This window comes from Malurus melanocephalus, unplaced genomic scaffold, assembly GCF_030028575.1.
Source record: "Malurus melanocephalus ecotype Western Australia unplaced genomic scaffold, MMel_1.1 scaffold_257, whole genome shotgun sequence".
Classification (NCBI taxonomy): domain Eukaryota; kingdom Metazoa; phylum Chordata; class Aves; order Passeriformes; family Maluridae; genus Malurus; species Malurus melanocephalus.
The window spans coordinates 798027-815219 of record NW_026623489.1 but is presented as its reverse complement, the minus strand read 5'-3'; the positions used below and the strand labels follow the sequence as shown (position 1 = coordinate 815219).

General features: G+C 37.6%; 1 protein-coding gene across 4 annotated transcripts in view; it reads left to right on the top strand.

Moving 5' to 3' along the window:
• Nucleotides 1-17193, top strand: part of SPATS2L (spermatogenesis associated serine rich 2 like) — a 75023-nt gene that overhangs the window by 38693 nt on the left and 19137 nt on the right. For all 4 annotated transcript variants that reach the window (XM_057375720.1, XM_057375722.1, XM_057375723.1 and 1 more), the window contains 5 exons: nt 5313-5421; nt 8647-8696; nt 9102-9342; nt 14007-14207; nt 14641-14776. In XM_057375720.1, the coding sequence (XP_057231703.1) occupies nt 5313-5421; nt 8647-8696; nt 9102-9342; nt 14007-14207; nt 14641-14776 (737 nt within the window). The remainder of the gene's footprint in view (nt 1-5312; nt 5422-8646; nt 8697-9101; nt 9343-14006; nt 14208-14640; nt 14777-17193) is intronic.

The following is a 17193-nucleotide window of genomic DNA, read 5'->3' as shown; positions in this document are numbered from 1 at the left end:
ATGAGCTTTCAGCAAAGAAGTTTAATTTGTCACTATGTCAGAAATACATAAACAAACTCTCTGAACCCCGGATATGTTACTTATTCACCAGAAACATCCTCTTTGAGATGATGCCAAGGGGGACCAGATGGAGCAGAGCAGCAAACAGGCAGTGATTGAGTCCATGTTGTTACAGTTGTCTGGGAACCGTTTGGTACTTGACAGAGAGCATAAAGGATTKAGAGGAATGCACAGCACTGTCATCTTGGTTCTGCATGTGGGATAGGTAATCRGGTGTCACAACTTCCAGGCAGGCTCTGTTTCTTTTTGAGCTTGGCTTCCCAGGAAAGTCTTGTGAGATGGATGTTTGTGAGGACTTTGAGTAAGCTACCATGAGAGGGTAGAATTCACTGTTCTTTCTTGTGTACGATATTCCTCAGAAGTAACCTGTTATTGATTCATTTAATTTTTTTTTTTTTTTTTAGGTGAGTCAAAAATTTACCCCAAGTGAGATGTTTAACAGTAATCATTAGAAAAATAGACCTTGGGGATTTTATTGTGAAGTAGAAGCTTATCTGAGGGGACTTGAAATCTTTTTCAATTTTGATACTACTTCTGGGCAGCCTTCARCTTTTTCTGTATGACACAGATAAACACATCCTCATGACTGTGRAGTTCTGCTCCTGATGAGACATAATCTGGCTCAAATTGCAGCAAGCATTAACAAGACTTGAGCTCTGGGTCATGGGTTTAAATGGAGGTGGACCTGGGTTCTGTCTTTCACATTCTTGAGTGTACACAGTTGTTTTCAAGATCACAGCTTTGTATTTTTGATTTGTGATTGCTTTAAAGAAGCTTTTGTAGGCTGAAATTCTGGGAAAGTTTTCTTAGTAGTAAACAAAGTAATGTGCTTTCCTGTTAGGCTACAGGAGGGAACGTCCAGGAATTTAACTACTGTCAGTGACAGATTCCYAGCTAATGCTGACATTAATAACATTAATTATGTGGTTCTCAAGGTATGTTACTGAATCCTCTTGGTGTCCTGGAATGCTGTCTAGCATCCAGATGATGACAGAAGTTCACTGGGAATTTACACTGGATAAAAACAGGATGTTTCACAAAATCATTAAAATAATTGACTTCCCTGTAGTCTGTCTGGTAATGTTCTTTCTCCTGTGATCAGGTTTCACTTAGTAGGAATTTTTTTTTTCTCCCACATATATGGAAATCTAATAAAGTAGACTGCTGAGATAACTTTCACAGACRGGTATTAATGCAGTACCATTGTGTGGTAAGAAATTCTTTTGCTCTGGTACTTTCTTTCATCCTTTGGGATGCTAAATATTTTTTAAAGGAATTTGGTGATGAGAAGTCATGATTTTCTTATTATTATAGTTACATAATGTTGCTTACATATTGAGAAGATGGATGTTCTTGGTGAGTTTGAGGACTATAAGYTTAGAGAGAGAATGTTAGGATTTACTCCTGCCCTGGAATCATCCTGTCACACCTGTAATAAAAATGATTGTATTAATTAGGCTTATGCTGTCAGGAAGTTTCCTAACCCTGGCTTTGGCTTTTTCTTTTGTATCACTACATCCCTTTCCAGAAAGAAATGAGACACGTTTTGCATGAGAGGACAGAGCTGAGCTTCAGACCTAGAAATCTACACATATATTTGAAATTTGGGTTAAAGGACTGAGAGGTAGAATGTCAGGGACCTTGAAATTTGCATTTCTAGRTAAAGGCTGTCATATAGCCTGGTTTCCCTTTATATACCTTATCCTCCCACATAAACTGTCAGGTCACAATTTGAGTCTTGTAAGCATGTATTGATAATTTCAGTCCAGAAATTGCTGACTTTTTCATTGCCTGTGTACACCAGGTCCAGTGTATTCTGGATTAAAACATTGGTCAAACAGTGCRTATGTTGTAGACCTGATGTCTGGCACACTGGTCTTTGTCTTCAAAATTCCAGAAGAARTATGACAACATGATGCCATTTTGTTCCTAAAAATCTACAAGACAAATCTGAAAAAAACTTTTTGGGATCTCTGCTCTGTTGGAATTACTGGGTTAYATCTGCTTTTGTTGTTTCCGAATTAAGATGGTTAAATATATGTATGTGTGTGTGTGTATGTTTGTATTGATATTGATGTATCCTACTGGTTGCAAATTCTAGTTTTCATCTTCTCAGCCATGTAAATCACTGTAAAAATCTGGAAAGGAGAAACACTAACTTACAGGTATCCTGGGTATCACAGCATACATACACAAGAGAAGCAGATTRAAAAAGTCTAAGCAACTTCTGATTTGGGATTTCCTTTATCTTGGATGCTTTCCTTTGCAATCYGATGTTCTTTTCCTGAACAATTCTTTCATTAAAAGTCTCAAATTTTTTATATTTTCCAAATAGAAAGATAAATGTATTTTCTGTACGAGTCAAGAAGAAATATTGTTGGGTTTTGGCAGTAGAACTGTTGAGCTTTACAGTACATTAATTCCCTAAATCAGTTCTTTAGTAGTCCAACTAAATCAGGACTGTGTCCACAGTATTGTCATATGCTTAATTTCTTTTCTCTGTACTATTGGCTGTTTTCCTAATCATCATCTTGGTTTTTTTGGGTTTTATCCACAACTAGAATGTTTCCATAACCTTTTTTTATTTAATTATAATACTAGTTGGATGAAGCACAGTTTAGATTTTAATTCTGATTTTTCTGTAATCAAAAAATTTTTAACAAAGACTACACAGTGCAAATARAAAGTCTTCAGTTGATTTTGTAGTCAAAAATAGTCTCCTTGGTTGATGTTCTCCATGTTCAATGTTCTCCACCCCACAGATGTTCTTCTTGCCTTTAAGCTTCCAAACTGCACTGTGTGGCTAGCTGCCTGATCCTCCAAGTGAGGTCTTAKCCTCCCTTGATTGTTTCCAGATGCTTCTTGAGGCTTGCAGACCTTTCATGGCAAAATAGGACCTAGAAACCGTGTGAAATCCTTATGCCTAAAGTTGGTTAGAATACTCTAGATATTTCTTTTACTGTTTTTCCTGTAAGCAGTTACCACAAGGAGATTATGCAATTTTGAGTAGGCAGAGAGATGATCCATATTATTGTGAAAGAAGAGGGGAGTTTTTTTGTGAGCATACAGAGATGTAATCCACATGGTGAAAATGTTTGGGAACTACCAGCTTGAACACAAAATGGACTTCAGCTTGTAGCCTGCTCTTAGKATCTTTGCCAACTTTTATTATGGAGCCAGCTCAGTTCACACTTGTTGCAGGTTTATCAGTTAATAGCATGCCTGTGCCCACAATCATTAGACTAATTAACTTCTTTTTCCAGTGCTTTCTCTTCACATCCTATTGATTTAGGTTAGTTTTCACTTGGCTGCCTGCAGTACATTGCAGAGAGCTGTACTCATTACTTCCTTCCCCATGCATGCACATCAGCTGAAGAGAGAAACTTGAGCAGACAGGGGATTTTCTGGATAGTTTCTGGCAACAACAGCCTCTGGTTCAAGCAGKCCACTTGTCAGCCTAGTCTGTATGAACTTCACCCAAAAGTTACTCATGTGGAGTAGATATTCCAGAGTAGCCTCTGTTGGCTGGGGCCGAGCTTGTGAGCAAGCCTGGCTCAGTCAGAGCATGGCAACATTGGACAGACTGTGAGAYAGGCCTTTGGGAAAGAGTCCTTGGGAGGGGGACAAGCACTTGAACTCCACTGCCTTSTAAATAATGTGCTGGCCTGGGCTGTCCAAGGCTGGACTTGCTACCTGGAAAGTGTTGTGAGTAAATATGAAACTGCAGAGAGGAGTGTGATGGGATGATGGACAGGAGCAGAGTAAATCATCCTRAGTAGCTGTACTAATGTGTGCTGAAGCCAAGTATCAGCCTTTTGCAGTTCTGTAGCTGAGTCCAGCAGGCATCAGGAATCTGAGCCATCCATCGCTGTGCATTGAGAGAACATGCCACGATTCCTGGTTTATGGTAGCACACAGGACAGGGAAACAGTGCTTGAGGAGTGGAGTGAACATACTACAGCAAAATAACATCTTTTGGTCAAATCTGAGCTCTTAAGTGTTCTCAGTCACCTTCTGATGTCTCTATGGATGAAGATGTCATAAAGATTGTCCTTCAGTATCTAACTGAACAGCTGAGACAAGGTGGTATGAATGCTTTTCCTGCAGGAACCAGCGTAGTTCCTTTAAGCAGCTTCTGTCTTCCTTTTCACAATTATATTTTACAGTRTGAAAGATCACACTTTATACAATTAGCATGATGATACTGGGATGCAGTAAATGAAGTACACCCTCATCAAGGATGTATTCCCACAGAAAGACGTTAAAGGAGGGTGCCAGATAAACGTTTGCAGGACAGTAACAAGTTTCTAATTGTAAATACATGCTGGATATCTTGACACAGAAGCTCAGAAAGCAAATTTGGAACAGTTGAACTGGTTTGGCAGAGTCTCCCATTTTTTTCAGAGTATTATTATAGACTTTTGTTTTGTTGATTATGTTTAATTTTCTTTTTGCCTGATCTAGTAAAACTTTCTTAGCATTAAAATAAAATAGCAATGAAGTTTCATGTAACTATTTGCCTTCAGCTATAGTACATAGGCATGAGAAAATAAATTATCAGTGTGATTCTAGTGGGAATATTTTATTAAAACATCATGAATTGAATTCCATTTGGTATCAATGGATACTGACACTACAGCAATAGTAAATGCTGTGAAATTTAAGCATGGCATRCCAGAGTAATCTGTGGGTGTAACACCTCATTCATCAGCAGTTTCCTGAAGGAAGCATTTGGCATCCCATGTCCTTTGTTCAGAATTTTGTTACACAAGCTTCATCACTTGCGTACGCAACAGCAAACTGAAATTATGTTGAGCAGCCACTAGAACTTTTAAAAAYGATAATGTTTTCTTGAGACTGTGGCTGTTTTCATGCATATGACTGTTTTTCAGATGCCAAAAATGCCACCAATCATAACTTTGATGTGGCAAGGCCATGCAAGAGCCTTGTTGACTAAGTKTGTGTAGGTGATCTGTTGAGACCCATGGCAGCAAATAATTARGAAAGAAGCATAAGGCCAAATTGTGTCAGTTGAATTAAGCTAGTTCTTCTGCTGTGACTGAGGATAGGACTTGTTTCCAGGACTACTGGGTACCAGTTCTATGATTCTGTGTCCTGAAGAAATCCTTTCATTATTTGCATGGCTGGATAAGGATAGGATGGGTATTGCTTTGTACAGATTCATTGTTGTGTGCTCACAAGTCTAAAGGAGTATGATAAATTCATATGTCATTGTCTTCTTTTACTTACAGATCAATGCAATCCGATCAATTGTTCCAAACAAAAGCAATAATGAGATTGTTCTGGTGTTGCAGCAATTTGATAACAATGTAGACAAGGCAGTTCAAGCTTTCATGGATGGTAAGTACAGTGTACCTTTTTCACTAATCCAAGAGGGATCCAACCACATGCCAAAGTGTTTGTCTCTAGTGCCTCAAAATATATTCTGTAGTTATTCTGAAATCTGATGTGACACTTATTAATTATAAAAAAATTGATCTACCTGTCTGCAYCTTTGCTTTCTTCACAGTAAAAGTTTGATATGGCTGTTCATCKGTTCTGTCTGATTTTGCCATTTTTGAAACCATTTTTATTGCAGACCTCCTTCTTTATTCTGCATGAAAGTCAATGCTTTTGAAAGTAATATGTCAGGAAATTAGTCTTGAAATACTGTTGAAAATTCAGTAACTAAGAACAATTTGAGATAGTTCTGAAGCAGATAACCAGGCCCCTAAACCCCTGAATTTGATGCATATATTGACATTCAAACCTCAATCTGAATTTTGCAAATAGCCTTGACATTTATAATGGCTGAACCAAGACTCCGTTGAAAGTTCAAGCCATTTAAACCTGGATCCACCTTTGTATTTTTCGTCATGAGACTGTCTCTAATGAAAGGTCACTTGTATTTAAATAACACTTTCCTGATAAATATATAAAGTCAAGTATTTTGAACTTTCAGCAGAATCTGTGAGAAACCCTTTGCAGAAGTAATGGCATACCATAAGCAAATCTTTTCAAAATCTTTGTATCTTGGGGTTACATAAATTATATTAGAAGTTCAGTGGTCTTAAAGGGCCCTGTATATCTTTAAAATGCCTCATTTTTGCTATCTCAGTGAGTTGTTTAATTCATGGCTATTTTACTTAATATTTTTGAATTTGATTTGGTTTGGATTAACTTACTAAAATAYACCAGCCAAAAAACATCATCATATACTAGGAATTACCAATATGCAAAAAGCAGATGCAAGCAAACTGGACTACTTATGAATATATCAAAATTCTTCCATCAGATCTTTATGGTTCTTTTTGACTGGGCAGCTGCACAGACAGTTGTATTCTGATGGATGTATGGAAATTACGTTTGTGCACATACACAGAAAAAGGAAAGTATGAAGCATCTAATTAACAATAACTTTGTATTCCTGGGGAAATGTATATCCTGGAGAAGGTAGTGGAGAATTGTTCCATGACTATTCAGTAAGTTACTTTCACTTTATTTTGTTTTAAGTTACTTTTGCTTGCTTGTGGTTSATGAATGGCTCCTCAAAAGGGGAAGTGCTTTCACAGCCATGTGTCATCACCTGCTGTGAGGAGGAAATAGGGCAAACACAAGCCTTGCAAGAAGTGCAGCTAAATCACAAAGAAAAGCAAAGCTGATGTACCCAAGTTCAGACAGTTTTTGAACTTCACCATTCAGGATTACTGTTCAGAAGTCTTTGTGAGGGAGCATTTGAAAATAGCCAAGACTTGTTATTGCATGGAAAAAGTGTGAGAAGACATGCATCCATGCAGCTGTCACTGTGGATGGAACAAATAGTTGAAATATTTTTTCACATGAATGACAAAAAATTGCTAAGTTTGAAATAACACTCACAGAATGGTCCTGCAATGAAAAACATAGAGTTGGCCTTGCTGAATGGAAAGGCTGAGTGCCTCCATGCACTGCTTCTCTCAGAGGTGTTGCTTGCTGAATGAAGAAATGTTCAAATTGAGTTTTGTGTCTTGCCTCATATCTGGAGTGGCATTTAGGTGATGTCTCTGTTATGATTTTAATTTATATGTGAAATTTTATTTAAATGAAAGGGAGTTCAAATGTTTTATTTGCTATGTAAGTGTTKATCTAATTGAGCATAATCAGAAAGTCTGTTTCGCTGCCTTGTAGATGTGTTCATGAAGATATACTGGTGGGTTCAAATGAGGGCTTTGGGATTTGTTCAGTTAGTGCATTTCCAATAGGAAGAAACAGAGGTTAGTTGGATGGATCTCTAAAGTAACTCTCCCTCAAGTATGTGTGTAACTAAATATAGATAAATAAACATACATGAAATAAAAGTTGTCTTAGCCTTCTTAGTCTGCATCGTCACATCGTCTAGCAAATAAAATGATTTTGAAGATTCCATGCACATTTTTTCACAATGTAACAAATTTGGCTTAGCAATGCTAGCAAGATATGTAATCTTTCCTACTGTGTGTGACAGGCTCACCAGATAATCTTGGATCTGGTTTATTGTGCTAAAAAATAATTTTGGTACATCTGAAAAGATCACATGTCTTTGAATACAAGTTGACGATTCATGGTGGTCTGAAAACAGCACTACTTAATACTAGTGTCAAGATTTCACTGAAAGGAGTGAGAAGAATGGCTGAGTATGAATTCCACTTGGAAAGTCTAATAAATGAGTATTTACTAGATTTGCGAAATAATGGTAAAGTGATTATTAAATTCAATCAGAAGACTTTTAACCTGATTGTGATTAAAAATATTATTGTGGCAGATACTGCCATAGTAGTTTGGATGGCAATTCAGACTGCATGCTTACCRAGAGTATATTATTTTCAGCATTAGAGTCCAGAAGAACAAAATTATGATGTTAACTAAAAGCAGTAGAGTTTTCTTCTGACATAGCATTAGGCACTAGTGTAACCAAGGCTTTGCCTGCTTTGTTCCATAGATTTATCTAAGCAACTCATTATGGCTGACGGGCAGAATTTCAAGTATAACTGTAATTACTTCTCAATTTAATTTTTTATCATTTTTTACCAGGCTTAAATTTACTGCATTTGTGTGATGCAGATTGTATGCAGGAGTCCACAAAGTTACTCTTTCGGATGTTGATTAAGTCTTTACTTTTTATGCTTTTATGTCTTTTGAAGATGTCAGGTAACACGTGGATAAAATGCCAAAAGTTCTGAAAACTTTCTGATGCTCTAGAATCAGGGTGGACTATCARGTGTACTCAGTATTGACTCTGGGGTGCTGAGATACTTTCCTCTTCAGGCAAGAGATTTGAGTGTCGATTTTTCTGGGTCTCATGCTAGTTTTTTAAGTTAGGCACACAATCACTTTGTGCAGTGAAGTCCATAAAAGGCCAGTAGTGCTGAGCAGACCATCCACTCTAAGTCATGGAATCAAACCAGGTAACTGAGAAGAAGGGCAGCAGTGTCCATTTTGTTCTCCCCAGATAAAAGAGTTCACAGCAAATTTGATTGCTGCTCAGGATACGAGAAACTGATTGTGAACATGCTGTTTCTTTTTCATAGCTGAACTTYTGCTGAAATGTTTTATCTTTTCTTTCTCTAGGCAGTGCAACTCAGGTTTTAAAGGAATGGAATATGACAGGGAAAAAGAAGGTAAGAACTTGCTCTTGAGAATGAAGGCATTTAAATCACTTATCAGCTGACTATACTTGAATTGTAGTACTTTTCTTTTGGTCACTATTTGGCCTTTTCCAGCACAGATGACTTCATTCACACCTGTAGACATGCATGAAAGCAAATGTGTGTACTATTTTTAATCCTATTTCTTAGTCACTGTTTACTAAGCCCAGCGTTCTGAGTGAATTTCTGGCACAGCACCTGTGTATGGGAGCCAGACCCTGGACAAGCACAGGAGAAATCCTGAAGAAACAATTTTAATAAGAAACTGTATCCTGGATAGTCACAGCCACTTTCAGTGCTCAATTTACTGATTGTATTTTGAGTTTGTATGATTTTCATGGAGTCATGTGTCTCTTCATGTGATATTTCTCCATTTAGAACAACAGGAGAAAAAGAAGCAAATCTAAACAGCACCAAGGTAACAAAGATCCTAAAAACAAGAACGGTGGACCTGACAAGGCATCYCAAGAGCCTCAGCGAATAAATGACTGTCATATGAATGGGTGCCCTAAGGACAGCTCTGGCCGTGGTTCTGCCAGTCAGAAACCTGAAACCACTTCTTTTGAGAGCAAAGGCTCAGGATTTGTAGGGTCAGCATCGGACTGTCCAGAAATCAGAGGTGAGTTCATCTGACAGAGAGCACCTTTTTAACTGGCAATAGCCAAACCTTCATTGACATAAAGGTTATTATATTTTTATTGCCATGAAGATGTTGTAGAGRTGTTTTTATGAAAAATAATGCACATAACTATTAAAGTCAAGCCAGTAGATCTATATCTGCACACTATTTATCTCTCAATATGTTTCCTTGCAAAGTGTCTTTCTTTTTCTAGAGACAGCCCAGCTGATACAGAATATTATAGTACAAATATGGAAGAGTACAGGGGTAGAAAATGGCTTGAGTGTCAAATTGTTAACCAAAAGATTAAGTCCTTCATGTGGGCAAAGATGTCTGAGCACTATGAGCTTATGGTATATTACTGGATTTCTTTATTTCTTAGTCCAAACTAGTCCATTTTTTCTTTCTCATCTTCCCTACACAGGCAAGTTACAGTAGATCTCCCTTTGTGTCCTGGCAGGGCACTCTGATAGCCTTTGGTACGTGCACATTTCTCATAGGATCTCGTTACCATTTCTGAAGCTGGGAGGGGCAGTAGCACAGAAAGTTCTTCCTCACTGTGGTAAATAGGGAGTTATGACTATAGCAACATCAGTGGGAACAAACTTGCTCCTMTGGGGCAGAAGCTTTGTGAAGGCTTTTGCCTATAAGTTCATAAAGCTCATATTTAATCGTTGACTTTACTGCTGGAGTTTCTTCAGCTCTTCATGTTTCAGACATCTGACATGACCCAAATGGATTATTGCTGCTGTTAGTATTTTCTTCCTATGCCTTAAATACTACATTAAAATAACTTTCCTTGAAATCTGTTTTCCCATGGATGCAAATACAGCTCTCAAGTCTCATTTTAAAGAAATGTTCCAAAGGAATGATTGTCTGGAAATAAATTATCTACTGCTTTTGGATTACTTCAGTGGTGCCAGCCTCTGGTCAATTAAATGAAGGCTATGCAAYCTACAGCAGCCAAACAAACCACTTWGCAAGAAATTTTGTCCTAAAAATTTGATGCCTCACAAAGGACCGGAGATGCATTTCATGCCCTTGCTACACTCCCACTTCCCTTGGGATAAAATATTCCACAAGCCAGAAAATCCTGCATTTCCATAATACTAAAAACATGTTTGCCACTTACTCAGCAAGAAGCAAACATTTGTGGTATAAATCAGACTTAAAGTGGCATTTTTTAAAATTATATGTGCACAAATAAACTTAATTGTTGACTTAATTGTATATGCATGGGGAGTGTTTTCTAGGGGGCAACAAATGCAAGAAGAATACCCATGCTATTAGTGATCTGTTTCTGGGTCATTGTAATTGAATCCTGCCTTTTTCTCTTTGAAACAGTTAAGAGTTAGTTTAGTTGTACAGATAAAGGCCAAAAAGTGTAGTGCAATTTTTCTTTGCTTTTGCAAGTGGCAAATGAGAAATTACCATAGCTTTACAATTTTTTTCAACTTATACATATCTCCCATTTCAAAAACAAGATGGAGAGGGGGAGCTATAAAAAAAGGCGGAAAGGAAAGGAAAGGGGAAAGGAAAGGAAGTAGAGACAAAGGAGAGCCTGAAATTTTAATATTCAAGTTTCCCTTACATAATAAAATAATTTTCTGGCAACATTTTTAATGGAGAGAAGGAAATAATTTCTTCACTTTCAGTGAAGAGTATCCTTTTCTTTTCAGTCAGTGTAAAAATTACTTTCTTAGGGTCAAAATCCACCTATGTTCGTATTGTTAGATTTGTGCTGAAGTGATCAGGATCCTTCTGGGAGCAGCAGCTGTGCCCTTATGGTTTCTGGGCAAGTCAGACTATTCTAAAGCAGAGTGAAATGCTAAAGTGAGTCCAAAGCACATCTGTTTCATATTGCCTCTCTTGTGTGATAATCTCCTTTGTATTGCCCTGTCTGGCTTGTTTGTTTTGGTTCCTTCCCTGTGAGATGAATGTTACTGTAGTCATTCCACCATCCCCTTCAGAAGGCTCGCAGCTTAGAAGGATCATAGGTGTTTGTTGAGAGTCCCTAATAGTTTTCTCCCCATGAGAAACATGAGATTGAAGCTTTGCCTATACCAGCYCCTAGTCTGTGAGATTAGGACTTTCAGAGCCATAAAATCCTGGTGGCCTGGAACGGACTTCAGAAACCAGAAGGGAGGATGCAGCGTTTTTCCCTAGAAAATTAGCAGGGGGAAACATATGGCTGKTGACTTCAGGTCTGTGTATTTCTTGCTATTATTCCATCTTTCTTTTGTTAGACATCTTTAGCTGTTGTTACCCTTTCTGTGTATGGCCCTGTAAAGAAGCTGTGTGAATCCTGAAAGGATATTTAGTGCTGCCTTGCCGTGCTATTGCTTTTGCAGGGACCTGGGCAAAATAAGATCCTGATCTCTCCCCTACTTAATTTTTATGTACAAAGATTTTTAATGAATCTTTCAAACTTCCTGTTTATATCTCGAGGGAGGTATGGCTTTTTTCTTCTTCCAGCCAAAAAATCTAAGAGGTTCACTTGATTTGAAACGTGTTGAATGGCAAGCTGCTGCAAAAAGATAAACCACTCTTTTTGAAGATGGCAGCTCAGCAGATTTCAAAGCAAATTAATCTGGGCCATTGCCWTTAGTGGCAGGTGTGAAGAAGACTGTGCTGAAGTTCCAAGCCACCACATGCTGAACCATGTAACAGCTACTTGCAGCTACTATCCAGACTTCTGACTTCTCTTTCAAGTATTTGACAGAGATTCTGTCCCTAGATTTTGTTATACATGTGTCTTAGCTGGTGTAAGTCTTCAGAGACTTTTTGCAGATTATTTCAATATATTTTTAATTGTGTTGATTGTCTTCAGTCAAATTGGAAGGTTCAGTTGCAGCACACAAAACTACTGTTTGCTAGTCTGTGTTGGTCATCTTTCTGCWGGGTTTCAAAGTAGCTCATGTAATTTTGGAAGTGTCAAAGTAGTATCACAGACAAAAGATGATCAAAAAGCTTAATTTAGAGTAATCATTGTTCTAGATGACTTTCTTTAGGCAGAAAGCTGTCAAGTTTGTAGTTTGTCTTGACAAGTGTAACAAAGGAAATTGTTATTTCCTTATTAAATTGTTATTTCCTCCTAATTAAATGCAATTAAAACAGTTAACCCATTTTAACGATGAATTTCAAAAGATCCCCTCTGGGGATAGAACCCAACAGCCCTGGCCTTTCTTTATAGATTAGCTGATAAAATTGCTAGTTTCTAATCACCTGTTAGAGTTATGTAGCAAGAACAGCCTCATCTGAGAGTAGAAAGCCTTGATTTTTAGAGAATGTTTTTTCTGCATTTGTGTGAGGTGCAGCCAGGGTTAAACTGGGTTAGTGGCAGTTCCTCACTGGAGAGTTCCTCAGTGTGTGTGAGACCGGTGTCTGTGCTGAACCTTTGACGTGTTCAGAGTGCTCCATCACTAGTGTTTCTTGCTTTCACAGTTTTTTCTTCTTTCTCTACATTCTTACATACTGTTTTATGCAAGATACCTTTTCTGTTTCCAGACTCACCTTTTAAAGCCCTTAAAARTTGGTTTGAAATGTGAGCACTGTTGTTCTTCCTTGTTCCTCTGGTGTTACATGATTGCCATTAAAACATACCAAGATGCCACTTCACTCCTGATGCCCAGCCAGGCAAAGAAGTCATTAGTTGATATGCTGCACTTGTCCATGTGATATCCCTCAATACCAGCAGTGTTAATCCCATTCCATGGGCTGAAATTCAGCAGTTTGTTTGACAAATCATTTTTCTCCAGACACCACACATCATGAGTTGAATAAAGTGATGCATAAAAAGCATGTTCAGAATGAACAATCATTCATTCATTGAAGTGAGTTACAAAGATTGGAAAAGTGAGTTAACACAGCAGATCATTTTCTGTGGTGTTTTCCTTAACTAAAATTTACAGTGGCAGTAATCTCTGGCCTTGCCTGTCAGTTTTCACAGTCATTCTTTGGCTGCTTGTTCCTCTGTTATGATGCTTTTATCTTGAATCCCTTTGGAGTCTTGGRAAGAGGAAACCACGTTGTCTTGTGACAGCCAAACAGGCTCAGGCATTGTTACCTTATCCCTCTGATGCAGCTATTGAACCCAGGAGCCCCATCTTTGACATAGTTTCATTTCCTGCTTGGTTCCTCTTAGCAGCAGCTTTTGATAGAAATCTTTAGTCAGGTGAGGTAAGTATTTCAGATAGGAATGTTTAATCAGTGCTTTTAAAATGCTGCTAAAATTAGGAGCATTTTTTTATGTCATATATATATGTATTTATATATAGATATGTCTATCTTAACATTGAAGTCTCATGCTTTCTGTAGCAGAATTCCTCTCTAGTTCTGACCTCAAGTTTGGGCACRTATTTTAATTGGTAGCATGCCATTTATGCTGTGAGGTATTATTCGTATTGGCATGAAAAAGCTGATTCTTTTAATGAGTTTTTCTTCTACACACTGTTGAAATATAGAAATGTTCCAATTAATGTTTAATAACCAAAACAATTCCATTTGTTGTCATAGCTCTCTGAGAGGCTGTATAGTGTGTGCCAGTGAGAACATCCTATACACCATGAGTGTACAGGCATAAAGTCATTCTGACTGAACAGTAAAGCTTCATACTTTTCTTAATCTTACAATTCCCTGTTTTCTTCCTTAATACTTTCTTGCAGACAAAGAACGAGAACGCCAGAGAGTATCTGCAGAATTGAACCCAAAGACTATGAATGGAGTAGAACAGCATGAGCCCCTTCAGTCATCAGTTCAACTCCAGTGTAACCTAGGCAGGCCAAAGGCAAAATCTTCCTCAGTTAAAATATCCAATGCGTCAACCCAGGTTGAAACAAAGACAGATGATTCAGTGAAAAAAAGAGGTAAATTGGATCTCTGGTTGCTTTGTTCTGAGGTCATAGGACAGCTGAGGCCTCTAGGAAAAAAAATTGTGAATTGACATAAGTGAAAAAGAGATGTGTTGGAAAGTAAGTGTAAAATTGTAACAGAATGAGTAAAACAATTTATGGTCTATTTAGCATTATATTAAATGAAATTTAAACTGAAGAATTTGAACTAACAATGCCTTTCTTCTATCATTATTTATTTGATTTGGGAGATTAATTTGAGCAGTCATGTTTAGAAACTGAAGAGCACGATGTAGGGACTATGGAAAAGCTGGATTTATGAATTGCAGTAGAATAGCCACTTCATYCTAATCTGGGCAAATAACTTTTTAAACTATCCCTGGTCCCTCATTCAGAAAAACTAAAACCACCTTTCTGACTTTTGTGCAATTTTTGTTTTCTGTTTTAGGGCCAAACATTGAAAAATCAGTCAAAGACTTGCAGCGTTGCACTGTTTCTCTAACCAGATATCGTGTGATGATCAAAGAGGAAGTGGATAATTCAGTGAAGAAGATCAAAGCTGCTTTTGCAGAATTACACAGCTGGTAGGTAAATCAGCTTCAGAAATCATCAGCTCCACCTAGAAAATGGACTAATTAAGCCACTGGCATTAGTGGGGAGGGGTCATTTGCACCCTCTTTGTTTGCAGCATTTGGTTTCATTAAAAAATCCCCATGGTGCCATTAAGTAATGACACTCCTCATCAACCAGGAAGTAATATATGCATATGTTTTACACATACATAAAGTGAAAAAAACTCAGGCATTTTTTCTCCTAATTTATCCATCTTGACCTAATTCTTTTGTATCAGATTCAGTGGCASCATATATGAGCAAATGAAAGCTGTTCTAAATATCCTGTGATTTTCTGAAGTCTCTTCTACCTTCTTTTAATCTCTTCTTTCTATGCTGCATCTTTGATCTTATCTTCTTTGGCAGACAGTCCTTTACTGTCTCTTCATGTCCCATCATCTTTGCTTCTTATCCTACCATTGTTCTCTTAACTTTCTTTCATACTTTCTTCTAAGTTTCCCATCCATCATTTAATTTCCAATTCACWTCTCTAGTTCATTATTTTTCCTCATTCTTTTATCTATTTTTTTCCATTATAATTTTGTTTACTCCGGATCTTCAGCATGTATACCTATGCCCTTTGAAAAGTTACAGCAGAAATAATTGCAAGTTGCATGTTTGGTGTATTCTTGTCATAGAAAAGAATTTTCTGCTTTGAGTTTCACACAGCCTTGGTTAAGCATAGATGTAATATAAAAATCTGTGTATTAGTGTTGAAGTAAACAGAAGAAATTGTGTTAAAATGTACAATACTTGGTAAAAAAATCACAGAAGAGTGAAAAACCTTTCCCCTTCAATTGCKCCCCAGTATTTGTCAGTATTTTTATGAGCATATCCTATAAAAGAGTGGTAGTATTGGAAGAAGTTTGTTAASTTTGGATTTCAGGGGTGTATTCATTGTCTTCCAAGATGCATYTAAAGTAGCTTTAGGACCACAGGGGCTCCACTTCTGTAGGGCAGAAAATCCAAGKGCTACTGAGCTGATTTTGGGGAAGATTCTGTTTCACTGAGTCTCCAGTCTACTTTACTGTATAGCCAGAAGAGCTATGWTTCTGTCTCTGTACTCCAGCAAATATGAGCTGTGATCATCTGTTGTACTAAACTGCATAATGTTGTCAGTATTATTCTGGAGCCTTTACAGTGATTTTTACTTATGAACTTAAATGTAGTAATAAGAATGTTGGGATGGAAAAATTGAACAAAGTTCATCAAYTCCTTACATCTTATTTTGGTAATTCTCAGAGGGGACCTTTTCTCTGAGAAAACGATATTTGGATTTCATTTGCTGCCTAGTTCACACTCATTTTATTTTATTTTTGGTACTAAGTGTTAAAAATGCATTAAGTCACGTGTTTCACGTTGGATGCAGGCAGTCACAGGCAATTCAGTCTTTAAGCAATTGTTACTTTGGTCATGGAACAGACCTAGAGTTCTGTCATGATCTAAAAGTGCAGGCAGGTAGTAAGCTCAGAACTGAAATTCTTTTTGTTTTTCATGTATTCATATTTAGCTTGAAAAACWGTAAAGTGTATTGCCTAATACTAAAATACCCCAAAAGAGTCTGTAGAGGCAAGTACTTAAAATGATGAAAATAGCCTGAAAAACTTTTCAATAGGTTTCATTTCATTTTGCCTCCTACCAGCTTCAGTGCCTAAATGATTGAAGTGGAGTCTGCTGGAAGCTCTAGAAYGTAAAAGATCTGTGGGCTGAATATTTGTGCCTCAGCATAACATTGCAGTGAGGACAGTACAATGTCAGGAAATGTTTATGRAAATCTCAGTGCTGGCTGTGTTGCTTTTGGCAGCTCATAAGTCTTAACATTTAGGTTTTTCTTCAAATGAATGAAGGGGATTTTTTGTTTAAACAGTAAGCAGCATGRCTTAACGTCTTCTTTGCTGAAATTAAAGAGAGTTTTTTCATGTTTTGTGATTTTGTAGTCTGAAGTTTGAGAAAGATGGGCACAGCTGTTTTGATGCCTTGTTTACAAAAACTCCCTGACAAGTGGTATAGATTTCCTGGATTTGGGTAGAAATCACCCRAGGCAGTGATACCTATAGCTGCAGACCTCATACAGGGATCACATCATCTTCCTGAGCTGCACAGTTTAGTGCAGGKTATTGACACAGGAGTTTCCTTGCTCCAGAGTTGATCAAAATATCACTAGTGCTAGCAGGAGAAAAAAGTATTGAGTAAATACTAAAAAGTCCCTCCTTGGGCATGGGACTTTCACTGTGACACAGTCAACTTGTCTGTCAAGGAAAAATTAAGAAATTCAGATAAAACTATGGCTCCTAGAATGCTAGGGAGTGACCAAAGCAAGGGCATGATATCAGGTCTCCATTGTGATGGTGGTTGCAAAGCTTTTTCCAGCTTGTGGACTGGTTGAGATG